At 36.2% G+C, this 26,862-nt stretch overlaps 3 protein-coding genes across 4 annotated transcripts; 2 read left to right on the forward strand and 1 right to left on the reverse strand.

The window, feature by feature from the left end:
* Window positions 1-3,085: 3,085 nt before the first annotated feature.
* On the forward strand, window positions 3,086-3,630 carry LOC129803165 (DNA-directed RNA polymerases I, II, and III subunit RPABC4). Its single transcript, XM_055849532.1, has 3 exons — window positions 3,086-3,319; window positions 3,384-3,476; window positions 3,541-3,630. Exons 1-3 carry the CDS (start codon window positions 3,253-3,255, stop codon window positions 3,561-3,563), a joined length of 183 nt encoding a protein of 60 aa, XP_055705507.1. The 5' UTR covers window positions 3,086-3,252; the 3' UTR covers window positions 3,564-3,630.
* LOC129803164 (ubiquitin-protein ligase E3C) lies at window positions 3,564-18,432 on the reverse strand. 2 transcript variants are annotated; one of them, XM_055849530.1, is made up of 6 exons: window positions 17,993-18,431; window positions 17,531-17,925; window positions 13,641-14,963; window positions 13,472-13,578; window positions 3,883-4,727; window positions 3,564-3,819 (listed from the first exon to the last, which is right to left on the reverse strand). In XM_055849530.1, exons 1-6 carry the CDS (start codon window positions 18,323-18,325, stop codon window positions 3,652-3,654), a joined length of 3,171 nt encoding a protein of 1,056 aa, XP_055705505.1. In that variant the 5' UTR covers window positions 18,326-18,431; the 3' UTR covers window positions 3,564-3,651. The 2 variants fall into 2 exon arrangements, with proteins under 2 accessions (XP_055705505.1, XP_055705504.1); XM_055849529.1 differs by having other exon boundaries at window positions 3,564-4,727; window positions 17,993-18,432.
* Window positions 7,609-12,187, forward strand: LOC129803163 (uncharacterized protein K02A2.6-like). Its single transcript, XM_055849528.1, has 2 exons — window positions 7,609-8,221; window positions 8,353-12,187. The coding sequence occupies exons 1-2, from the start codon at window positions 7,919-7,921 to the stop codon at window positions 12,025-12,027; spliced, it is 3,978 nt and encodes a 1,325-aa protein (XP_055705503.1). The 5' UTR covers window positions 7,609-7,918; the 3' UTR covers window positions 12,028-12,187.
* Window positions 18,433-26,862: the final 8,430 nt, after the last annotated feature.

The following is a 26,862-nucleotide window of genomic DNA, read 5'->3' on the forward strand; positions in this document are numbered from 1 at the left end:
CTGATTTTTTTGGGATTGCAACTGAAATTTCCTGAACAAATAGATTCACTGTATACTACATGTGATTCTTAGGAGGATGAACAAGATCTCAGGCCTGTTACGATGCTTATCTGCCCAGAATTTTGTGAAGTAAAATGAATCCTAGAAGTCTCTTAATTTTCAGCAAATAAATGTGTATTAATGCAACCTTATACCTTTACTAGTTCTTCAACATAATTACATGTTTCTTGGGTACTTACCTCATTAATTATTTTGCAGAAAATTATCATCCGGACAAAGAGTTTTACACTTTTTTATCACAATATTTCACAATCTCAATAGCTAAATGTCAAAAGTATTTGCGATCGACCGCTTGGAGCGCTAAAGTAACTGAAAAACCTAACAGCACTGGCATGAATTTCTTGCCAACCGTCACCTACTTTCCATTTGCATGAAATTGGTAACAGCGGCTGTTAACATTCTGTTACTTTCCGCTGATGGCTGTTAGAAATTCCAAGCCGGGTGTGACTGCTACCCAGCAGCGAAAGTAAAACTTACATGTAAGTGATTGTGATTTGTAAGGCTCCGTGTAAGCCTTACTTTTCAATGACATGTAAGCCATACGAAAGCTTTGCAAATGTATTGCTTTCAAAATGACTAACATGTGTGGTAATGAAAGCGTATTGGCATTGGCTCCATTGGCTATATGGACCCGAGTGAGTCCGACAGCCTTACATAAAATAGAAGAAGAAGAAGAAAAATGAAAGCGTATACACTCAACTCTTCGTTATCCGGCACTTCGTTATCCGGGTGACAGCTGCCAAACACTGGCGGTTGATGTATTCAAAATTATTTTTACTAAACATGAATTTTGTCCAGAGTGAATTAAAGTATTATTATCATTGTATCGAAGTTTTTAATACATAATTGTGATAAAAAATGAAACATAAGCACACCATGAAGAAAATTCTCTTTTTTTTTTGTCAGACAGAAAATAAATTCACACAGCACAAAATAGAAAAACTGTTGATTAGTCAAAAAACCTAAATGTCATTTTGTCCCCCAGTCAGCCGGATAACGAAGAGTCTACTGTACTATCATGTAGTTTACATGTATTTATTACAATAGTTTTACAGAATTTGCTTGCAAATACTTTACATGTGTATTTATGTAAGGCATCCTTAAAAGCCAGAAAAATGCATCAATAGCTTTCCTATGCCTTACAAGTAAGGCTTACGTAGGTGGCAAAAGTGTGGTTATACCGTGTTAACTCTTTCGCGTCACACTTTTATTCAGCAGATGAATTCATGTAAAATTGAGTTTTTCCTAATGCTTTATGATCAAATATAATAGTTCAGACAGGAAAGAAATTTTCCATTGCGTGAAAACTTGGAAAAACTTCGGGTCATATATGACCCTATTGTCGGCAAGGGAAGTATACATACCATTTTCAAAATCTATATCACGGGCTTTCTAAGAGTTTTTTTGCTTGAAGTTATTAATTTGGTCAAAACCATGGCAAACTGTATTGTTTTGATGAACACTGTACTCTTGGTGTTCAAGGAACCTTGAACAGTCTATGTCACAATATTTTGAGTGGTATTTGGCAAAAATAAACTTATTCACATATTTATTCACACACAATACAATTGCACAATATAAGACGCTTGGAGAACTAAAATATTGCAAAATACGTTATAATTCATCAGATATAAGATGAAATGTCTAGGAGCAAGATGTCCCACCTGCATTTCACAAAGAAAAACAATGTCCCAACTACATTTAGCTATAGGTTTGGGACGAAAACACTGTTACCCTTGCCGACAATAGGGTCATATATAACCCGGAAAATTCTACACGCTTTTCTGGAAAATTGAGAGTAGTTTATTATATCAAAATATGCAATATACAATCTTTGGATATTCTATTTTGTGTTTCTAAAGAACTTTTTGCTAAAAAAAGTAAATTAATATAAAAAATTTTGGAAAAGAAAAGTCATTTCACAAAGTTCGAAATTAGTGATTTTTGATCTCAAATATTTTCTTTTCCTGAATATCTGGACTTTTGAGAAAATTAGCCAAGAATCTTACATCCTTCTATTATGATGTCGTGCACAAACCGATAGATTTCAATTAATGTTAATAGGCAAAAAAAAAGTTTTTTCTCCGGGTCATATATGGCCCTAATGACACGGAAAGAGTTAAATTTGCATATCTTTGAAGTAAATACATAGTATATACTTAGTAAGTGCGGAAATTTATATTTTTCCTCACATACAGTAGAGTCTCCTAAATTCGAACGCTCGGGGGGTATTTTTGACATTTCTCACCTCCCAAATTCGAACGATTTTTTCAAAACTAACGAAATTTCTGTAAGATTAAATTGTACTTTGAATCAAATTCTCGCACTTTCTCGCAAGTTTTAGTGGTAACATACAGTGCCCGCTTCGTAATCCGGATGGATTTTTTGAATTTTTTCAACGTCTCGAAAATATAATACAAGATTTTTTTTGTAGAATTAGAAAAAAAACTTTTAAAGAAGATTAAAAAGACATAAGGCGTCTACACATTGGGAGCAATTTTCGTCAAAAATTGCGTTTTTGACAGAAATTTGATATTTCCCCCTACAACGCTGCAGGGAATTTCCTTCAAAAAAGCAATTTTTGAAAAAAATTGCTCCCAATGTGTAGAGGCCAATAATTAGAGAAGTCATGCTATTATACTTCATTTTATTAAATAAAAACATCACAGGATAATTAATTTTCATTGCTAAACACACATGTATACATAACCTCAAAAGTATTTTAAATGTAACCGTCGAGAACTCGTCCGGATTAGAGCGATCCGGATTAGAAAGCGGGCACTGTACTTCCTTTTCATTTTATACAATAATAATGTATGTAAACATTCAGGAAGAAGCACATAAATATGATTTTAATTCACCTAGAATACGAACTTTCTAACATAACCTCACAATTGACATTTTGAATCCAAACGGCGTTCGAATTTGAGAGATTCAGATTTGAGAGACTATACTGTAAATACATTGTATATACTCGGTACGATGTGTGAAGTCAGTATGTACGAATAGCCGGCCGGGTTCATTCTTGTGATGCCAACGCCTCTGGCGGCGAACACTATTGTTCACTGTTGTTCAAGGAAAAGAAAACAAACGCAGCCTTCCTGGGTAATTTTCAGCAAAATCTCTGGGAAAAAGTGAGAATTACCTTACCAAAGTGCTAAAAGTAAAAGAGTAAAAAAATCATACAGAAAAATGAGTGAACCTAGTACATCTAAGGACTCTGGCGTGACAAAAACCGCAATGGTTTATGTTTGTGGAGGTTAGGAAATTTTGTTTTGATTCCCTTGCACGATTTCCTCATATATTTTCTTGCAATTTTTCAGAATGCCATCATGAGAACGACATGAGACCTCGGGATCCCATCCGATGCCGTGAATGTGGCTACAGGATTATGTACAAGAAGCGCACAAAGAGATGTAAGTATTCCCTAAGTTCCTTTTCAAATGGGGACCACATTCCTCAATACTCTTCTTGTTGCAGTGGTTGTTTTCGATGCACGCTAGTTCCCAGAGAGATTTCACGATATTTTATTGTATAATCCTTCCAAATAAAGTAATAGGTACAATCTTGCGTGAGAATTACACGAATAAGTTAACTTAGTTCAAAGCCAGAACCACTATCAATAGCATAAAGTAATTTGATCCGGAGAGTCTCCTCGTTCTGGAATGGGGGCAGTTTGAGTAGGTTTAGACACGTACTAGCCGAGGGGAGTCTCTCTGTGTTCACAGCATCCTGAATGCAGAAGGGAGGATCGAGGTCCTGAAAAAGAAATTGAATTTGGTAGAAATCTTTAGGATTTTCTTTGTTTGCGGAGCATCTTACCCGGAATCCCAGGAGCGGTGGCCTCGAACAGCTCGTGACAAATTTCAAAAATTGCCTTTTCTGTATATCCGTGAAACTCTCAATGACTTGCCAGAAGATTTTAATTGTAGGATGGTCCGCAGTGTAATTTCCTCCGTATTTCGTGTGACACTTGAGATCCTCCACACAGATTGAATGCTCAGCTCCAGATATGAGCAGCTGCAGTTCCTTGTTGCTGAATATCGACAGCCATTCTGTGGGAATGACATTTTGCAGGCCCTCCCTGAAGGCCAGACACTGAGGTCGGATCTGTCTGTTTAGCTTATAATCGGCCATCAGATGAATATATTCCATCCTATTGTGATTCGACACGCTAATATTGTTCCCATTTGGCTTCAATTCCACCACTCTCGTCTCTCCCAATTCCTCACAAACCACCGTAAAGTCCAACCCAAGTTCACTCACGTCCCCATCGAAAGCCTTCAGAGACAGAAGATTCCGGTGCAGCACAGGATCCAGGGAAGCCAGTTGATTGATATCCACATCGGAGTACTTGCTGACCAATTTGGAGAGAAAGAAATCCGCAAGTGGAACTTCTACCAATAAATTCTCATACAGAGCCTTTCCCAGTATCCTCCCAATGAAATAGTAATGTTCCCGGAAGTCCTCAACGATCTTGGCAGCTCCGGGATTAGGATAGAGTTTGTTGTCAGTGGTGATCATGAAGAAGCCACGATGGGGATCAAAAGCTGTCTTGAGCAGCTCAGAGAGAAACTCCCTAAAAATTCCACCACCGTCTATCCCAACTTCCTCTAATCCCGCTGCATTTATCATCTGCACCTTGAATTTTCCATGGAAATCCGGTTCTGAAAGTTAAAGGACATGAGTATCCCTTCACAATACGCATTTTGTGTATTTCGCATATGTTTTTTTTTGAATCATAATTTTAGGCCACGCCCCCTAGAAAATATAAAACAATTCATTTTTTTACATAGCGGATACCTTTTCTAAGAACGTAGTCCATTTTCAAATTTGTGAGACGCTGAAACGATACTGCTAATTAATGTACAGGTCACCAAGGCAGTAGCCACGATTTTAGTAAAAGGGGGTGGGGCATATTTCAGGATGATCCCTTAACCCATTCAATCAATGTACCAGAAATACTTGAGATAGAATGTTCATATTTTGGGATTAGTTTCCTTCAGATTATTATAATAGATGATTTTTTTTAAAGGAAAAAAAAATACCTATTATGAGGGCGCGGGGAGCCTCTGTCAAACACACGTCTTAACGGTCACCGAATTTAAATTCTTTACATAATTCAATAAAAATTCAATTGATTTAGATAGAGCAACTATCCAAGAACACAAATTGGCAATTAGAAATCAAATCAAGAAAGAGGAAAGAGGCCAATTTTAACAAAATCGACAAGATGTCAAATTTGTCGTCCGCCATTTTGAGCAAAAATTTTGCATAACCTTCCGCGAAGCAAGGAAACAATAATAAAATGTATTTTCATCTTTGTCGAACTATTTTTCCCAAGTAATTGAAGAACTAAAGTTACTAAAAATCCATTCCTGACAGCAATTCGGATAAAAATTGCCCAGAATAAATCATCTAAAATCACTAAATTTGCGTATAATGTATAATACCATGGTAAGGAATGGATTAAAAAACAGTTTTTTCCAATGCAAAAAAAAGTGGAAAAAGAATCCAATCGTGATCCAATTTTTATGAATTATTAATAAAAGCCTTTACTAGGACTTCGAGGATATTCTGATTTTTTTATGCACAGATTTTAATGATTTTAACGGATTTTGACCAGGATAAGGATTCTGCAAGTAAAGTGATCGGTTCACTCGTATTTCGAATTTGTAAAAAAAAAACAAGCGATCAGCAAATACTAACCAATTTTAGTTCAACTGACAACATATGTATTTTCATATATTTGGTTAGCACTTTTTGTTCGATAACTGCTGACTGGTCAGCATATTTTTGCTGATTGGTGCAAAAATATTCTGAAAACGCTGCTTTAATAATATATCATCCTATTTTTGCCAAAGCATCATGGTGAATCATCCCTAAATAGTTAGTGAATCCCTCCTATCGAAGTACAGAAACGATTTTAAGGATCTTAATAGCTTTTTATTGAAGAAAATAGCGTTTTTAACTTGATAATAATCTCAAAAGAAATGTTCTTAGACCACAAAAGCTTTAGACCTTTTTTTTTTTTGAAAATCAGCAAAAATACAATTTTAATCCGATTTTGATGATTTTCAATGATTCGGATAGCTGATAAACTTTTTGATTTGTTTTTTCAATAAGTGAATAATATTTGTACCTATTTTTATTATCTAACATTTGCTCATTAGAAGACCAAATGAAAAAGTTTATCAGCTGTCAGATCCACTTAAAATCATCAAAATCGGTTTCGTGAATATTATTTTATGTTTTAATAATAAAGCGGTCAAAAGCAGCTTCAATTATCCTTTAAAATTCTTTTTTTAAATTGTTCTAACAAGTTTTCTATGCTTAAATTTCACTATAAATCCAACACATATCACAATAAACGATCTTTTACGTGTTCAAAAATCCGATTTATACACAATATTGATGAACCTGGCGAATTTCGTAAGTGAGCAGCTTGCTAGACATCAAAAAGACTTTATTGAAAGAAAAACCGGGAAATTAATCAAAATTGATTGGAAAGTGTTTGTTATGAGTCACAAAAAGAGAGTGATGTTTCTCAATAAATGTAACTCACCGCACCTACAGGGGATCTCAGTGGCGCAATAGGTAAAACCGTTAATCTCTGACTCGACTCTCACAGTAGTGTGTTCGAGTCCCGCCCGGTGCAAGCAACTGAATGTCAGGAAAAGATATTTTCACTGTGATAAAATGTAACATAAAGCATCGCCTCTGCTCAAAAACACCGAAGGCACGGAAGAACCATCGCGGAAAAGGCGCTCCTGTAGGTGAATTCTATAACAGTGTATATGACAATGTCATATGATAAATTTGAAAATTTTTATGTGGGAAATTCGAAAAAAATTATTGAAAATCAGTTTGATATCAGTTATTAAGAGATTCAGTGAGCTCTTTGTAATAGTCATTCGAAGCTCACTGGTCTTTAAAGCGGTCCTGTTCCCGAATTTATCGCGAAAATTTGTCATATGACATTGTCATATTGTGGTACACTATGAAGTTGCCACCGAACGAGAGCTGCGCCATCTGGGAGAAACAGGGTGACAGGTGAAGTGAGAAGCAAGTGTCAGTGTATGTGTGGCTGTGAAGTGTTGCGGTGAAATAAAAAGCCAATAAGAAAATGTAAAATAGGTGTTTTATTAATCGCCGGTGAGTACCACAAAATGACGAGGAGGATGGGATAAGTGTGTAGAGTGTGAGGGAAAACCTGCGAGATGTTAATTAAATGTAAAATAGGTGTGAAAATGCAGCCAGTTTTCAGTGTGCTCAATTGAGGTTAGGTTTGAAAGGAAAGTTATCCAGAGACTGTTTTCCGGAGGAATTTCATGACAAAAAGCAGTTTCTTTATAAATAATCCGAGTTTAATAAATCATTTTGAAAGGGGGTACACGGGGAAAAACTTTTCTTGAAGAAAAAAACAAGCATGTGAAAAATTTAGTATCCATGTGGAATCTTCCGGACAGATAATAGGAGAAGGAAAGCCATTCACTGAATGTGGATGATATCCCGTTAATAACTTGATTATTGAGAATGATAGGGAAGAATTGTTTACAGTGTCATCAATAATTTTGTAGATATTGGTTGCATTGTAATCAATAAATGTAATATGAGTGAAGAATAAATTTAATTAAATTTGTGATATAATTTGGCTGAAAAAAAATTGATTGGGAAAATTTGATTTGAAAAATAAGACTGGCAGGTTGACGAAAGAGTCAGGAAAATACATGATACTGTCAGGGGAATTTCAGAATGAAAAAAATAAAGAAAAAGGAAAAAGAAAAATCTGTATAGAAAATAAATAGATAAAATATGACTGAAAAGTGAATAATTGAAGGACTGATGACATGTTAAAATGTTTTCAGAAATTGGGATATATCCGAAGAAAATCCTCAAGATGCAGAGAGGGGAAATACATATGCCCGAGTTTAAATGTACGGGTTTTTCCGAAACAGATTTGAGAAGTGCGTGGCTCCGATGGAAACGCGGATTTATGCGAGTTGCTTCGGCATGCGGAGAAACCAATAAGATCAAACTCAGGGACTTATTGTTGGCATACGCAGGCTTCGAGTTGCAGGAAGTGTACCATGATTTAATGGAAGGGAAGGGGAAAGACCCAGACTCCGAAGATTTTGTGGAGTCAGATGACCCATTAAAGGTGAAAAATTTTGCAAAAGTATTTATGACATAGCAAGGAAAATGGAAAATTGTTTAAATACGTTTAAGTGACTGATGTTTTAATACGTTTATGTTACTTTTGTTTTAATACGTTTATATTACTTCTGTTAGGAGGCTCTGGATTTGCTGGACGAACACTTCATGCCCAAGAGGCATGAAAGTTACGAAAGAAATATTTTCTGGACTCTAACTCAAAAGCCAGAAGAACCGTATCTAGAGTTTTTGCTTAGAGCACAACGGCAGTTGAACAAATGCAAATTTGGGAAGACGGAACAGGAGCAAAGAGCAAATGCCATGGTGGATAAAATTATCCTCACTGCAGATGAGGAAATTCGTACTAAACTCTTGGCAAAGAAAGATATGGATCTTGACGAAGTACTCAGACTTGTGAAGGGTTTTTTGTCTGCAAAAACAGCCTCAAATGAGATCGGCAAAGGCAAGCCAAGTACATCTTCTGGAATGGCAAATACGGGATCCCAAAGCAGTGTTTACCAAATAAAAGAAAATGGTGGCAAGTTTCAAGCGAAGGGGGAATGTTACCGGTGCGGGAGAACGGGACATTATGGGAAAGATCCGAAGTGTCCAGCTCGAGACAAGATATGCTCTAAGTGTTCATTAAAAGGACATTTGGCTGCAAAATGCCGAACTAAAAGAGCCATAAAACGTCCTAACGAACAAAACACCGTTTCAATACCGACCAAGAGAGTACGGGTGAATGCCGTTGAAGATGTTTCAAAGAGAGAAGAAGAAAAATCGGATTCAAGCTTCATCTTCAATGTTGGGGATGGAGACGAATTCATATGGTGTCAAATTGGTGGCGTCCTGATCGAGATGCTGATCGATTCAGGGTCATCACAAAATATAATTGACGAGACTACATGGCAATATATGCAAAATAACGGAATCCAAATTCAAGATGTCGAAGGTCAAAACTCCCCAAAACAATTAAGAGCATATGCCCAGACAGAGCCACTTAGAATAATGAAGATATTTAAAGCAAATATCTCTGTTGTGGGAGCAAAAACTGGTGTTTCATGCAATACCACCTTTTATGTGGTAGCAGGAGGTTCTCAGTCGTTATTGGGGAAATCCACTGCGAAGTATCTTGGAGTTTTGGTATTGGGGCTACCCAACACTTCCGATCAATTGATTGGCCAAATAGAGGACCAAAGGATCACACCCTTTCCGAAGATGAAAGGAATAAAAATTGTGATACCGATAGACAAGTCCGTTACACCGGTAACACAACATGTGCGCAGGCCTCCAATCGCCTTGCTAAGCAAGGTTGAAGAGAAATTGGATGAACTGTTGAAATCCGATATAATTGAACCGGTACATGGCCCAAGTGAGTGGGTATCGCCTATTGTGGTAATCCCTAAAGACAATGGAGACATCAGACTCTGCGTCGATATGCGGCAGGTAAACAAAGCCATTAAGCGGGAAAATCACATGATGCCAGTATTGGAGGATTTTCTGCCAAAATTGGGGTCAGCCAGAATATTTTCGAGACTGGATATAAAAAATGCCTTTCATCAAATGGAACTGGAGCCTAATTCTCGACACATAACAACATTTATAACACATAAGGGTATGTTTCGGTACAGGAGGTTGATGTTCGGAATATCCTGTGCACCAGAGATTTTTCAGAAAGCCATGGAGCAAATTTTGTCACGTTGTCCTAATACCATCAATTATATAGATGATATTGTCATCTTCGGATCAACTCATGAGGATCATCAAGCAGCTCTGGAGATGGTATTGACCACTTTGAAAGAATATAATGTTTTACTAAACCAGTCGAAATGTATCTTCGGGGTAGCTGAGATTGAATTCTTAGGCCATCACATTTCAGCCAAAGGCATCAAACCAACTGAATCAAAAGTGGCTGCTGTCCAAAAATTCAGGGAACCATCAAGTAAGGAGGAAGTGCGGAGCTTCCTAGGCCTGATTACTTATGTAAGTCGCTTCTTACCCGACTGTGCTACAGCAACATATACCCTGCGACAACTCGCCAACAGCAAAGAACCTTTTAAATGGGAGGAAATTCACCAAACCGCATTTGACAATCTGAAGACGATGATGAGTGATGTGAAGACTTTGAGTTTTTTCCGGAACGACAGAAGAACAAGGGTCATTGCAGATGCATCTCCTGTGGGTTTAGGAGCAGTGCTCGTCCAATTTGAAGATGAGACGGAGAAAAGACCTCTTATTATTGCCTATGCCAGTAAAAGTCTAACTCCAACGGAACGACGCTACTGTCAAACGGAAAGGGAGGCGTTGGCGTTGGTATGGGCTGTGGAACGGTTTCACATCTATCTAACTGGAAGAGAATTTGAATTGGAAACCGACCACAAACCACTGGAGGTCATATTTAAACCCACAACAAAACCCTGTGCTCGAATTGAAAGATGGCTCTTAAGGCTACAGTCTTTTACGTTCAGGGTTATTTACAAGAAGGGGTCCTCCAACATTGCGGATCCTTTCTCGAGACTTCCGGAAACAACAGTCAATACTCCTGACTTCGACCCAGCAGAGGAAATGTTTGTCCGCACCATTTTAGAATCGGCGGCAATAGATGTAACGGAGATTGAAAAAGCATCACAAGACGATCCAGAAGTACAGGCACTTCGGCAGGCAATTGATTCGGGAAGATGGTCCGACGCCATCCTTAAGCCATTCCAAGCTTTTAAATTAGAGTACGGATGTGTGGGCAATTGTGTCATCCGAGGGAACAAATTTGTGGTGCCGAAGAATCTTAGAAAACGCATGTTGAATCTGGCTCATGAGGGTCACCCAGGCGAAACAGCAATGAAAAGGAGACTGAGAGACCGAGTCTGGTGGCCCGGGATAGATCTGGATGTAGTGAAGATGGTGCAGTTATGTGAAGGTTGTCGATTGGTGTCGATTCCGAACAAGCCCGAGCCCATGATAAGGAGAGAATTGCCAGTTGGACCTTGGATCGACCTAGCCATCGACTATCTAGGGCCCTTACCTTCAGGAGAATATTTGTTGGTAGTTATCGACTATTTCAGTCGTTACAAAGAAATTGAAATCACCAACAAAATCACTGCAAGGGAGACCATTCTGCGACTGGATAAAATTTTCACAAGATTGGGTTATCCAAGGACGATAACTCTCGATAACGCCAAGCAGTTTGTGAGCAGTGAACTGGAGGAATACTGCAGGGAAAAAGGAATCTGCCTGAATAATACAATCCCTTACTGGCCCCAACAAAATGGCGAAGTGGAAAGGCAAAATAGATCTCTCCTTAAAAGAATCCGCATCAGCCATAATCTGGATCGCGATTGGAAGAAGGATCTTCAAGACTATCTAGTCATGTACTACACAACTCCACACAGCACTACAGGGAAAACACCCACTGAGTTGTGTTATGGCCGTACGATTAGGGGAAAAATCCCGTCACTAGGAGATCTTGAGACTTCTCCACCCAGCACAGACTATCGCGATAAAGACAAATTTGAAAAGGAAAAGGGGAGAGAGAGCGAGGACGCCAAGCGCAAAGCCAAAACCTCGGGAATAGTCGTAGGAGATGTGGTGGTGGCACGGAACCTACAACCAGGCAACAAACTGCAAAGTGTCTTCGGAAGAACCCAATATAAAGTATTGAGGAAGTCAGGGGCAGCGGTTCTCATCCAGGACTTAGAGACTGGGAAGCAGTTGGAGAGAAATGTATCCCATTTGAAAAAGGTTCCAGAAGGACAGCCAGAGAACGCTCTACATAGAAAGCGAAGCGACTTTGTGGAAGGAGCTTTCCTGGGATTTTGAAATTCATGGAAAAAAGGAGGGATGTGGTACACTATGAAGTTGCCACCGAACGAGAGCTGCGCCATCTGGGAGAAACAGGGTGACAGGTGAAGTGAGAAGCAAGTGTCAGTGTATGTGTGGCTGTGAAGTGTTGCGGTGAAATAAAAAGCCAATAAGAAAATGTAAAATAGGTGTTTTATTAATCGCCGGTGAGTACCACACATATCATTACAGAATTTCCCTACTGGGTGGTCTACACTGGACTTAGCCACGGATTACTATATTCCTGGATAGTAGGTAGACATTTTTGTGTCCCATAGTAGTAAGATAATCCCTGACTTAGCACATTCTTCCAACACGGGATAAACAACCTTGCAGCATGATTACATTATAAAAAATATGTCCCGATACGACTAATTTTAATAATAACCGCTACCGCACTTCTTTATTTTAAAAAACAAGGGGAAAATGCCCAGTTTTTGAAATGCTGAATCACATTTATTGAGAAACATAGGAAAAATTTATTTATTACAAAGCTTGGAATCGTACGAATCATGGACACTCGACACTTTCCTATGCAGTTTCTTTCAAATATTCTCAAAAAACAATCATAAACCGATTTTGATTATATTTTAGGATGATGTGAGCTTGTCCCTAGAAACCCTTCTAAGACGACTAGATTTCTTTATGAACAGATGGTGAAAAGCTTCCCCTAAATAAATCCTCAGAAAAATCATTTGAAGTTTTTACAATTAGGTTTTGTACAATTCTTAAAAAAAAAACACTGCATATCCATTTTAAATCCAAATTGAATAACTTTGGGCTTTTTGAAAAAGAAAGCTTATAAGAATTAACAAAATACCATTCAAAAGTCAGTAAAAACATTTTCATTGGCTGAATATTTTAGTTGATAATGCTAACTTCTCAATGCCACACCCTCAAAACATAGGCCCCGCCCTTTTCAGTAATTATGACAATCAAAAGTTAAACTAAAAATCGGAATTTTTATTCAATACTTCCATAAAATGAATGTACTTTATATCGAAGTACTTCTGACTATTTTATGTGACAGGAGTTAAATATACGATAAGTGGGCGTGATTTCGAATGAATAGGGTATCTCGAAATTTCGATAGCCACAACACTTTCAACAACCTATTTTTTCCTTATATCGGTTTGCCTACTGAATTCATTTGTGAAGGAGGTGTGGTTTTTTTTTCTTGACAAGAAATATCAAATCTCTTGAAAAAGCATGAAAGTATAAATATTCTGGAGAGGATTATTCAAGAAATGAAACCAAAATAAAGTTTTTAGTTTGAGTTTAAGAAAGGAAACAAAGCCGTGAAAGTGAAAATGCCGAAAAACCCTTTGAAGAATTTTGAATTACAGGGTGGGTCAGCGAAGATTCGAAGTAAATATCTAAAAACGTATAGTATTGAAAAGGTATGTAAGGATATCGTACTTACCATTTTCATAGGATAATTTATTGAAGGAGTCCTCGTAAAGATGAGATCGTCTAACAGTTATGTGCACAAGAGGCTCCACGAAAAATCTATGAGGCTCTCGTTGAGCTCTGGAAGGAAGTTTCTTTTTAGTTCTGACTATTCTGAAGCCCTGATAGCCCCCGTCTCTTACCTGATTTTGTCAACTGAGAGCAATTCTTGGAACATAACAACGCGACTGTTGAAGGAGATTGTGAAGGGAATCTCCTTGAGGATTTTGATGGATCTGATTTGTTTGGCTGTCATGGGAATTCCTCCATTGTCTGTCATCGCTGGCATCTGATCACTTGTGGACTCTGCAGCAGGAGCACTGAGAGAAATGAGATCATCCTGGACACTGTGCTGGAGGTAGAAAATATTGGCACTTTTATCCATTACGAGATTGAATGAGGGTATTTCCCAGTGATTTGGCGGGCAGAAGGACAGCCGAAGATCCCTGTTATAGATTTGTCTGAGAAGAGTCACACAGACCTTGAAGATGTGTCGCCATTTTGTATCCCTCTCCAGTTCCATTGTCGTCTCACTGATATTCTGACCAGAGGGATCAATGATGGGTTTGTAGTTGTTCTTGAGGGTGATCTTGGTTTCTGGAAAGGCTAGATCGATGAGCTCTAAGCAGAGAATGGTCAGTCTGTAGCTCACTTCGATGATTTGGCCAATGTTGAAGGGCATGGAACTGTTGAGTTCGTGGCCAGCAATGAATTCTTCATCGTGAAGGGTGGAGATCTTCTGGCTCAGGAGGGTACAGAAGGTGGTCAGGAGGGGAACTGAGGTGTCTGCACATCGGACAATGGCGCTTGTGAAGGAGCTGGAAAGATTCCGGCTCAGCAGTTCAACACTAGCCCAAATGCCACGAATGAACTTTGATCTTTCAGCCAGAATGCGCAGGAGTAGGTGACTGGATCCAGTGGAGGAGAGTCTCCCGTACACCATTAGACTATTGCAGATGTGACATGTGGCAGAAATGGCTTCATGATCATCCACGAGAGTATCAACAAATTCGGCAATTTTATTGAGATGTCGAGAATCTCCTAAAATTTTTACACTCTCCCTCAGAGCATCCTCCTCCACAGTGACTTCCGTCATTGCCACTGAGATATTCTCCTCATCGTCACTATCACTCTGACTCTCCATCTGACCCTCAAGGCGCTTCTCGGCAAAATGCCGGACGCTGCAATTGAGAATCTGGGAGAGACTCTTGAGGTAATGTGACTTTGTCTCGTCATTCTTCACTAGATCCAGGTAGTGACGATCGATGTAGAGGAGGGAATAGAGGAGTGAACTACCAAAAAGTTGATTACTCTCCTCAGATGACGATAGAGATGAAAGATATGTGAGGAACTTCATGTAGGGAAATCTCTTGCAGGTGACAATGTACGGAAGCAGGAGGATTTTGCTAGATCTCGTCAATTCTGGACTAAGAATGTGCCTCAGGAAGTTGTATAGAACAGAAACACTGCACAGTAAAAAATAATTACAACGATTATCGCGTGTAATGGGAGTTAAATCGATTATCGTAGTAGTTTTCGCTGAATATCTCTAGTTGAATGTAACCCGCTGAATTTTTTTTAAGTTGAAAATTTTTAGTTTAATATTTCTAAAGTTGAAAATAAGGGTCTGAATTTTTTCCATTTAACTCTTTCGTCTCCTTTGGGACTCTGGGTACCCATGGAAAAAATAATTTTTTCAGACTATTTAGAATTGATAAAAATCCTATTCTTCTGGATAAGTACAAACTATAAGGATGTCCAAATCTAGGATATTTTTTGCAGGATCCCAATTAACTCCTGAGCTCAGATATTCTTGGTCAAAAATCGTGAATTTTCGATTTTCTGCTTCCTTGCAGATATTGTGACTTTTTTGATATTTCTAGACCAGAATAAGGATAAATCTCTTGGGGCCAATAAGTATGATAACTAACAATTACAGATTACATAAATTCGAAAAACAATTTTTTCTTAAATTTTCGAAAAAAAACTTGTTCAAACTTTATGGGTACTCTCGTCCCCAAAAATCTAGAGGTCAAATATAAGGTTATCCCGCCAATGCCCGCCATTTGCTTTTAGACACCAACCTTGTAACAAATTCCAAGCGGGACCCGTGAAATAATTTCGTTAGATATCTTTAAGTTTTCTGCAGAAAATATCTACACCTCTGCCAAAAATCTGCCGAGAAATCTGTAGATATTCCTACAAATTTTATTTGGGCTTGGGACAAAATTCGTCAGAAATTTTTGCAGATTTTCTGACGAATCCTGGTACATACTCTGACGAATTCTTGTAGATATTTTGCTGATTTTCTGTAGATTTTTCTACATTCCAGACTTTCCAGACAGATGTGTCAGAAAAGATGGAATATTTTTCACTGAAGTTTGCAAAATTCTATAGAGTTATTCTTAGTGATATCACAGTGTTTATATAAAATAAAGAATTCTGCGACGTAATGTTATAAGTAGAGAAAAGTGAAGTGAAAACTTTAAGCAGAATATGTCAACCTAAATTTCGTGTTTTTGTATCATTCAATTGGCGATTTTTAAGAAATTAGTATTTTTGCTCGCAACTTTTTACTTATCTAAAATGTGTACTCGGTAATGCTTGTTAAGAAGAGCATACCATTTTCTTTATAACTTCTACAGTTTCTTCATAAATCAACAATATTTTTGTGAAGTAATAGAGGTAATGCAGAATTTCTACCGAAAATCTACAGATTTTCTCTGAATGTACTAGGGTGGAATAACCGGCTATCGCCATGTTTAGGAAAAAATTAAATTCATTTAATCATAACTTTTGAATCCTTGTTACAAGATAAGTCAAATTTGACACAAAGTTACTTAGATGTATTGGCTCTAGATACGTGAAAACAATAATCCTAGAACATAACGCTGGACTACTTAAAAAACTGATTTTTATTAATAATGCAAAAATAACCATTTCGTCGCCACTTTTTACCACTTTTCGCCAGTTTTGTAAAATTTGTAACCACTTCTCGCCACCCACTTGAAAAGAACCACACTCGGTTATTTTAGGCAATGCTATGAAAAGAATACATTCACCATTTCTCTTTCCTTGTGATCACTTTATTATTACTCTCTTTAAATGATTTTTCTTCACTTTTATTTGAGAAATCAAATTATGGGGCTTTTGCAGAAAGTAAACAATGCAGATTTGACAACTGAGAATGTACGAAGTGAAGTTAGCGTCGCCTATTGAAAAGATATGGCGACAGGTGGTAATATCAATTCCAGAATATTACCACTTCTCGCCATGCCTCATTTTTATACAAAAATAATATAAAATGAAATATTAATTGACTAAATACAAATTTTATGTATTCCATAAGTGCAATTAAATATTCAATAGACAAATTATTTACCCAAATAGGTATTTTTGGCCTGATGAAAATTTGACGACACTTAGTACATTTGGTAAGAGATGTTGGATTCGATGCACTTGCTTAAAATATTGCTCTAAAAAGTGATCAAAATCGTGAATCCAAGACGAATAATTATTATTTTTCGATTCTATGCGTAGAAGCAGAAACAATACAAAAAAATTGCGACTCATTTTTTTCATAAATTGCGAAAAATAGCGATTTCAATGTAAGTGGCGAGAAGTGGGGCACTGGCGAGAACTGGTGATTCCACCCTACTGGTCAATAATTCTTCTGGTTTTAGTGATCAAGATTGTAGTCATTTGACACGCAAAAATAATACACAAAATTGATATTATTGGCTTTTGGAAAATTCAAGTTTTGTCTCCTTTTCGTTCTTTTGAGGACGAGAGTACCCATGAGTTTTTCAATTTCCCAGAGGCGCAAAAAATTCTTTCTCTACAAAAGTATCATATTTGACCACTAAGACTTACAATAAAGTGAATTTTACTGAAATTCGTTCGCTGGATATGTTGTGGTCCGGAAAGAGTTAATATCGGGAATTCAACTAGAAAAATTCATCTTGTTTTTACTGTGATGGGTAAAAATTTCAAATTATTTCTGCAAGATTAAAGGGAAAATGGAAGAAAGTACCTGAAATTCTCATCCTCTGCATACTGAATGAGATACAGAGGCTTCATGGTGAGCTGGAGGTATCGAAAACAGGGTAAATTGGGTGAGATATCTGCAGGATTTGTGGGAATTAAGCCACTCTGCCCATCAATAATAGCTCTCAAGTAGAGAAAGAAATTTCTCTGTAGCAGATACTTGAGGATCTCCACGACAATCTGATGCCATGGCGCTGGAGACTCGTTGACGATGAAGATCTCATAGATCTGGAGCAAAATGGGTGGGGGATTGAGGGATGCATGCAATTGTCTGAGAGCAATGTGGAGAAGCCTCTGAAGACGATACTTCCAAATGGTATGACGCAAAACATTGTGGCATACGGTTTCAGCATCCTGAATCACTAATTCGCAGATTTTCAGCTGTAAGGAAGGCCCAGGAGTGACTGTCAGAGCTGCTAAATGGGAATGGAAGTGTCCAATAACTTACCAATCTCTGACCATCGTCAGTCCTTGAGTGATCATAGAAGAAAATGAATCTTTTGAGCAGATAATCCAGCTGCTGTACGGACACTTGGGCATTTTGAGCAGGGCTGTAGGCATCGAAGTTACCCCGTTCAATTGCTTTGACTGTCTGCCTCTGGTGGCAGCTCCGGAAGAAGGATTGAATGACAAAAGCACTTGTCTCCTGTAATCGAGCCTCCTCTCTCTTCAAGCGTTCCAACTGAGCCTTCCTAATCACGGACTCACGATCTGGCTTTCGTGATTGCCCACTGAAATTTTGCTCAGGACGCCTCCGGAAATCCCCGTTGAAATTGTACATTTCTAATGCACTTTTTCACAGACTTTTGCTTTGTTTTTCACTTCCTGTCACCCTTTTTGGCAGTCATCATCAATTTTACGAGCTCCATGGAGTCTTTACTGAGAATTTCTTACTAAAACCAGACGTCGAACAGCTGAATTTGCAGTTTTTTATGACTTTGAATTGAAGTACACAGAATAGTCAAAAGATGGCGCTAATGCAAATTGTCTTCTGAATATTAAATTTGCGCCACTAATTTATTTATTTGTTTTTGCAAATTTATCATATAAAATTATTTAAAAAATCTACAGTTAAATCTCAGTGGTTTATTAAAAGTGTCTTTCTACGGGACTGCGTTGGTAAAATAATTAATTAATCACTGGAAGCTACTTAAGAATAGCCTATCAATAACATAACCTCAAAAAATAATGGGATGAGTTTTTCTTCTACAAATTGTAAGATTTTTCATTACTTTTTTTTTTATTACCAGAAAATAAATTTACCAATATTCAAAAAATTCATTACCAATGCATAGATATTAATATAACCTGAAGAAGCTGAGAGATTGCTTTCTCACCTTTCCAGTAAATTATTATCATTTTATTCCAGCATCCTGAGGGCGTTCTTCCTGAAGTCTTTGATCCAATTTAATCCTTGACACTTTTGCGGACACTGTCGCGACCATGATAGTTCAATTATCCCATCGAGTGCAATTTCAGGAAAAGAAGGTGGCATGAGCGGAATGGGGAGTTTTGAAAGGAGACTTCTTTGCGTGGCTCAAGCTCAAGCGAAGTCACAATAAAAGTATTGGTTGTAGGTGCTCACAAGTCAGGTATCGTGACCAATATTAATTATCTATTAATTGAATATCTATTGGAATGTTTAAGGAAGCTCCAATGTTGGCCTCTTTTGCCTTTTATGCCATATCTGCATTTAATTTTTCTGTCGATGGGGAGAGAATTGATGAGGACGCGAGCGCGAAGAGGAGTTGGGGAAAAAAATTAATCAATATCTATTCATTTTCGTGCAGAATTTTCTCCAAAAATTTCCTTCTTGCACGACCCTTTTTTCGTTCTTCTCACATTCGTTCACTAACTTGGTTGATTTTGTTGGCAAAGTTGACACAGCTATTGTCACTGAAGCGGAAACTATAAAATTGAAAATTAGATGAAAATCCTCGTGTGGATTTAGTTTCTTCCAAAATTTCTTTACGACCGGGGCCGTAGCTAGAGTTGAATTTAAGGTAGGGCATCAGTAGTTAAGGGTAGGGCATTCATCAAAGTTTTTGATGATCTATTTTGGTTAGTCACTTTCGGTCCCACACTTCGCTTGAATGTCAGTGAATGAGGTAAAACAAAAAAAAAATTCAAAAAGACAATTTTAAAAATAAAGTATTATTTTAATTCCTCGATACATGTACTGAAGGAGTTACGTGGGTCAAAATTGACAAAAAAAACAGCAGATTTCGTTATAATTTCTTTTTAACTTAATAAAAAATATAACTAATTCAAGTTCTTTAAAGTACAACATTCAAACTATATATCCTGAAATTTTCATTTAAAAATTTATTCTGTGGGACTTAATTTTTGGAGACATTTTTGAAAAAAAAAACATACTTTTCGTTCGACAAGATTTCTCGAAATTGGTTCATCTGGAAACCAAAAACCAAAGATTTCCGTTACCTGATGAGTTATAGTCTTTGAACGAAGGAATTTTCAAAAAATGAAATTTGAATTTTTAAGAAAATTTCATACACAAAAATACCAGTTTTGACGTGTATTACACTACGTTTCGTCTTATTGAATGTAGAATACGTTTTTATCAAGTGAACATAAAATCTTTGGTTTAAGGAATAGTTTAACTTATCAGCTAACTGGAAATATTTGATTTTTGGACTTAGATGCACCAATTCCAAGAAAACTGCTTCATCGAAAAATGTTTATTTTTCAAAAAAAAATCCAAAAATAAGGTTTCAATGACTAAATTTTTAAAAAATTTTAATGAAAAATTTAGAATATAGGTTATGTTAATGTTGTACCTTTATATTCCTACGAGCTTAAATTAATTTTTTTTTAATATACTAAAAAAAATTGAGAAATTATTATATTATATTTTTATAGTCTTCTTGATCCACGTAACCCCATAACTATCTAGAGAATGCGTAAATGTGAAAAGGAAATATATTGAGTTTTTTATGTAAGAAATTGTAATGCTCAACGCACAATAATTTTTGTTTTGTAAACATGTTTTTGACATTTGAGTGAGAGTGAATGAAGTTTAGATCTAGTTATCTCGCTCACTCTCATAGGAATTTTTGAAAACATGTTTACAAACAATAGTTATTGTGCGCTGGTCATAAGAATCTTTGCGCTCATTTTGCTGAGAACCATTGAAAAACAATATTTCATTTAATTAGTAATTGCAATTTCAACTCATTAATAACAATGACAAATTCATGGATAAATATTCTATTTTATTTTTTTTAAGATGTTTGAGAAAATATTTAAATTTTTCACAAAATTATCGTTTGACTTTCTATACGATTTTAACCAATTGCATTAAGCACTTCAATCGATCACTCTATTTGATTAGATGTATCAGGCCATTTAATAGGAGATTAATTTCTTCTCTACCATATCATACTACGAACAGTTTACTTAGAACATTATCTTAGTTTCTGGTTTTTAAGGTAGGGCATTGAAAGTTTAAAGGTAGGGCATTGCCCCTCAATGCCCCCCAGCGCTACGGCCCTGTTTACGACTATCAATATTAGGTCAATAATATTATAGTATAGTATATTATATATATACATATATATAGTATATATATATAGTATATTATAGTATTATATCAATATCAGTAAAAACTTTGAATGATAAATAGTTGGTTCACTTTTTCATGTCTGTTCCTTTAATATTATATACATATGTTACAAAGGCTGTATTGTGTATACTTAACATAAAATACCATTTAATTATCTAAAACATTTTTTTCAATTGAAGTAAAAAAAAAAGATATTGCTTTGGTTATTTTCTACCAAGAATATAATTGGTAAGTTTCTCGTGTATTCACAAACCGAATTTGCAATGAAAAAGTCACAACGACCATATAAGGATGTTTTTAGGCTTATCACATTTTCATTCTTTATAAGTAAGTAAATAGTTTTGAAATATTTAAATGGATAGTAGCTAATGAATAAAATGTAGAGTGAAATTGGAACGTAACCATAATGAAGCTACACTGCAGAATTTATGGAGTTTTGCATAATTTAATAAAAAAAAATAGGTGTGATTATGTAAGAATCACACTTAAAAAAAGGTGGCAAGGCGTCCCAGGCTTTGCGATGTGCTCGTACTCATAATTTATGGTGTCTGTACACAGAAAGCATCGTCAAAAATTGCACTTTTAAAAAATAATTTGACATTTATGCCTTCAATGATAGGAGAAATTTTCTTTAAAAAAGCATTTTTTTAATTGATATTAGTGTGTAGACGGCTTTAGATGCTATACCTCAAAAGTAGTTTCGTGTCATTTACTATTTACTGGTTGTCAACCGATTTCAACCGATTCATAAATCATTTAGAAGAGCTCCCAAAATAATTTTAAGAAGAATAGAATTGATTTTCGGACGAAAATTAGTTATCAGTTCATAACCGGTTTAAACACGAATGTATCAAGAAACTTTTCGTCAAGAAATTTTACAAAGAAAATACCTTGACCACCTAAAGTTATTTCTTTTCTCTTGTCAGTACATAATTGTACAGTAGAAGGTTGAAGAAATCTAGAATATTTTTAGCAAGTCTCTAGCTATTTGCTATGTAGTAAATAGGGGAAAGTGGTCTGCCTTTGAATGCGGCAGCCTTTGAATATTGTATTTTTTTTCATTTTTCTTTAAAGCATAAATTCTTTTCTATTAACTATTAGATAGCTATTCATAATCCTCACAAGTCATCAAAAAATGCAGACCCTAGCTCTTATTTTCTAGGTGCTAGGGCAAAAAAACGAAACTGAGCTCTAAACTGTAATTATGATGTTCCACAATTCATGTGTTTTTTTCATAATCAAAATAATTTTTGGAACAAATCTTCTATTGTGAGTCATAGAAGGTTATTCTTGGATGGTATTTCTCCAAATACATTTTGATTCAGATGCAACAAATTTTGTGGGTGATAAAAGTTTGCAAATATTTCTCTGCGGCAGCCTTTGAATCTTAATGTTGTGTGCCTTTGAATCCTCTCTTTCCATACATTGAAACATCTGACAGCTTCCTGTCCGGGAGTAGAATAGAACTTCTACTTTTGTCTGACGAATGTCATACAGATACTTATAACATGCTATCTTCCTCCGGCCGGGATGTTTCAAACTGACAATTGGCAACTTCAATGGCGTTTTCTTACAAATTTTCAAGTGAAAAACAAGTGGTTCAGAAAAATGTAAAAAATATTGTTGTATAATGACTTTTGACTATACAGTGGTGGTTTTATTGAGTGCATTAGAGTTCATGCTAATCAATTATGGGCCGTTTAATGCTACAGCCCTAATATTCTCAGTGAAAAATTAAGATTCAAAGGCTGCCCAACCACATTCAAAGGCAGACCATGGAGGCTGCCTTTGAATATATCGACATCACATTTTTAAGTTCCTCACCAGGAAAAACTGAGGACTTGCGAGTCCTGAATGGGGTAAGCATAGAAGCTGAATGAACAAGAGAATTTTTTAGTGTAGTGCAAAGTAAAACTCCTTTTGTAGTTTACTCTGAAAAAAATCTCAAATTTTGAACATCATTTTTCGTTCAAAGGCAGACCACTTTCCCCTATTTAAGCTCAAAAATGTCGAATTTTTAAATTCTCAAATCCATAATTGATTTTATTTATTTTTTATACTTTCAATTTTTTTTAACCAAAACCCTTTTTTCATTAAAAACTACAATACTTCTACGTAATATTTTTCAGAAAAAATTACTTAAATTTTTGGGCTATTTTTGTCCCTATCGTTCATAGAAGCACAAAATACACCGAATCAGACTCTGTTGGACTTTCCAAGGCTAGATGTAAGACTTATAATTGATTATCTTTCTCAGTTTAATTTTTATTGTTGATTTTCATTCCGTAAAAAGTGTCTCGTCATTAAAGGGTTAAGACACGTTAAAAAGTTAAAATGCAATCTTTGAACCAGATTGGACTTTCTGGTATACCTATAAAATCCGAGGAGTAACCCAACCACCACTTTTCACAATTTGCGAGTGATTGTTGTAATAGTTTGGGCCTATGCTCCTTCATAAATCAACTGATTCTGAATTTTTGGAGCTGATTTTGAGTAAATTTTACAAATGTGTCAAGAAAATTTTGGCTGATGAAAAATGCTCAATTTTGGGAAAACATTTTTTTTTGATATGAAATAAAACAAATTATTATTTTTTTAATACTTAAATAACATTTATGGATAGCAACTCTTTTTTTAAAAGCAAAAAAATAAAATCTTAGCAACGCTTTTGTAAAAAGAAAAAAAGAAAAATTTATTTTTTTATCATTTTTTCCACCTAGTTTCTCGAACATAGATTTGTCAAGAATCTTATGGCCGACACTGTTGTATATACATTACTGAAACAAATTTCAAAAATTTAAACAAATTTTAATTCAATTAAATTTGTGATTTTTATCTGAAACTAATTTATAATTTCATTAATTAACACAGAAGGTAACTTAAGAATCATGAGTTACTGTAACGAAAAGATGCTTACCAGGACATTTCTTTTATTATTTTCTTCCTTGTATTTACATTCCATTTATATCATACTTTAGTGTTGAGATATATCTATTTGCTGTGTGTGCTATATGAACATTTTATAATTATTCCTTGTCATATTCATAAAATTGGAGAAAGAAACGCAATATATACAAGTGTGGCGGACGAGGGCGCGGAAGGGCGCAAGGAAATGGATGTGGGATGTTAAAAGGGGGTGGTGGCTTTTCTATGTGGGTGGGATGAAGTGGGCCAGAAAAAAGGCGAAGAGAAGACGGCAGGAAAAAAGGGGAGGAGGGAGAGTAAAATTAAGAAGAAGCCTTGGATGGGAGAAATGAGAGGGACATAGCAAATGGGAGAGACATGAAATATACAAAGTATTGATTTTAATCAAAAGGTGCGAATTAAAGTCTTTTGCTCTCTCTCTCACTCATACTTCTCTACTCTTCTGTTGACTCTTTTTTGCCCCCGGATCACCCCCACCCCACTTGCCCCCTTCCCTTCCGGACCCCTTCAACTCATTTAAGCCCGCGCGTTTTAAAATCCTCCACAGCCATTCTTTTTCCATACCAAACATACATAGCCATCCACGGCGAAGAAGCTATATATCCCCAGCATTTAAATTAGTGCAAAGGGAATGAGGAATGTGTGTGATGTGTTTCTCCTCCTTGATATGGCCTGGGATGGCAAGAAGGAGCGAGAGAGAAACTGTATGAGTCGATTTTATTTCATTTCGAGTCCTCCCCCAAAGTCCAGAAGGCGAGAGAGCATTGACATGGTATGAGGAGCTGTAGGACTGCCACAGGAAGAGGGCGAGGGAAGAGGTCGAGAAGATGTGGGGGAGGCACAAGAAAGTAGAGGACTCGCGCGAGCAAGGAGGAGGATGAGTGGTGGGAGAGGAAAACCTCTAACTCATCTGCATAACACTTTCTCATTATTTCATCTTCTTCATTTTCTTTTTCGCTTCGGTCTCTTTCGCTCATCCAGCAGACCATCCACCACCCCTAAAGAATAATGCCAAAGACGAGGGGACCGGCTCCTTTCTCCGCTTTTTAAAACCTCAACATCACTTCGATAGATGGAGCAAGTGCTTCTGAAACAGGCATATTTTTTAATTGGCAAAAATATCCTGGGTAACCCCTTTTGGAATATAGTCACCCCTTTGCTGACCAATTTTCACTGCTCAATCAGGGTCACTTTTCTGGACACTAAACACCACTTAACCCTCTGACCGGGCATCTTCATCCTACTGACCCCTCTCTCTATGTTGATTCTCTCGCAGCTAATCGTTTTGACCATCACGCGCTTTTTTTGCCGGACAACAAGGGTCCAGCTAATTGTACCATAATTTGACCAGAAGGGGAATCGTCCTGTAAGTGGACATTACAATAAGAATATTATTGCTTGTGATTGCTGAACAATTGTAGTGTTGGAATAATAGAGATAAAGAGGATAATAAACTAACAAGTTTGAGGGATGAAATCTATTCACCGTGTAAGTCAATTGTTAACATTAGGTTCTTTTGGTCAGTAGGGTAATGATACAGGTGTATGAAGTAATTGTTCTTTAAATTAGAGTGCTCTTTCACATTCATTTTTTTTATATTTTAAGGAATTAACATTTTTATTCAATTTATTAGCAATTTGGATAAAAATCATATTGCTGTTCTCGCTGTTACTTATAATAAATAATTGAAGATGTTCAAAATGGTAAGTATATAAAATACAGTTTTAGTCAGTAATAAATCAGTTTTGGTTGTAGAAAGCATACAAATGATTAGAAATCTCCTTGAATCAACCCTATAATGTCAAGTTGGTTCATAATACAGTAGAGTTCCTCAAATTTGACCATTTGGGGGGTATAGATGACATTTCTTACTCCTCAAATTTGAACAATATTTTCAAAAACATAACGGAATTCTTGTAAAATTCACTTTTCCTAAATTAAGATAAACAATTTTAGAGAATATATAAATGCAATTTATTGTGAAATAGATGGAATTTGTTGCGAAAGTTAATATAATACGATAATATTGAGGAAATATCAGAGAAAAATGGCACTCCACGCAAAATTTTCTACACATAACCTCAAATTTTACAATTTGAACTCAACCGTCGTTCAAATTTGAGGAGTTCAAATTTGAGGAACTCTACTGTAATTTCTAAATTTTTCCTTAGTCAAGAATATTTCAGAATTTTTATGTGTTCTAAAATTATGAAATAATGAACCGATACACAGTGCCCGCTCTCTAATCCGGATCGCCGTAATCCGCATGAGTTATCGACGGTTAAATTTAAAATCATTTTGAGGTTATGTATGCACGAGTATTCAGCAATGAAAATGAATTATCCTGAAATGTTTTTGTTTAATAAAATGAAGTATGATAGCATAGAATTATCTAATTATGTCTTTTTAAACTTCTTTAAAACTTTTATTCTAATTCTAGATAAAAACCTTGTATAATATTTTAGAAACGTTGAACAAATTCAAAAAATCTATCCGGATTACGAAGCGGGGATTGTACCATGCAATAAGTGGATGAAGAACTGGCATGATACGTATAGATAGGAGATTCTCAGGTATTGACTAGTGGAATTCAAGTCACGCCTTACAGAGAAAAGCACTTCTTCAACCCTGCTTGAGCTTTCTGTCCTGGATATGGACCTTCTTCAGTGGCTTCAAGGGTTTTAATTTTTATTTATAGTAATTACATTTTAGTAATTTCTAAAATAAATTTAAATGAGATTGTCAAGAATCTCAGCTAAAAATCCTTGTAGCGACTGAAGAAGGTCCATATCCAGGCCAGGACCTACATC

This window comes from Phlebotomus papatasi, chromosome 2 (genome assembly GCF_024763615.1).
Source record: "Phlebotomus papatasi isolate M1 chromosome 2, Ppap_2.1, whole genome shotgun sequence".
Lineage (NCBI taxonomy): Eukaryota > Metazoa > Arthropoda > Insecta > Diptera > Psychodidae > Phlebotomus > Phlebotomus papatasi.

Bases quoted from the DNA above. Each gene is read 5' to 3' on its own strand.
- LOC129803165 (XM_055849532.1), top strand. From the start codon at position 3,253: ATGAGTGAACCTAGTACATCTAAGGACTCTGGCGTGACAAAAACCGCA. The intron at 3,320-3,383 runs GTTAGGAAATTT...GCAATTTTTCAG, and splicing joins AATGGTTTATGTTTGTGGAG to AATGCCATCATGAGAACGAC. The intron at 3,477-3,540 runs GTAAGTATTCCC...TTCTTGTTGCAG, and splicing joins CAAGAAGCGCACAAAGAGAT to TGGTTGTTTTCGATGCACGC.
- LOC129803163 (XM_055849528.1), top strand. From the start codon at position 7,919: ATGTTTTCAGAAATTGGGATATATCCGAAGAAAATCCTCAAGATGCAG. The intron at 8,222-8,352 runs GTGAAAAATTTT...TACTTCTGTTAG, and splicing joins AGTCAGATGACCCATTAAAG to GAGGCTCTGGATTTGCTGGA.
- LOC129803164 (XM_055849529.1), bottom strand. From the start codon at position 18,325: ATGTACAATTTCAACGGGGATTTCCGGAGGCGTCCTGAGCAAAATTTC. The intron at 17,926-17,992 runs GTAAGTTATTGG...CCTTCCTTACAG, and splicing joins CTGACGATGGTCAGAGATTG to CTGAAAATCTGCGAATTAGT. The intron at 4,728-13,471 runs GTAAGTACGATA...TTTAACTTTCAG, and splicing joins TAAATTATCCTATGAAAATG to AACCGGATTTCCATGGAAAA.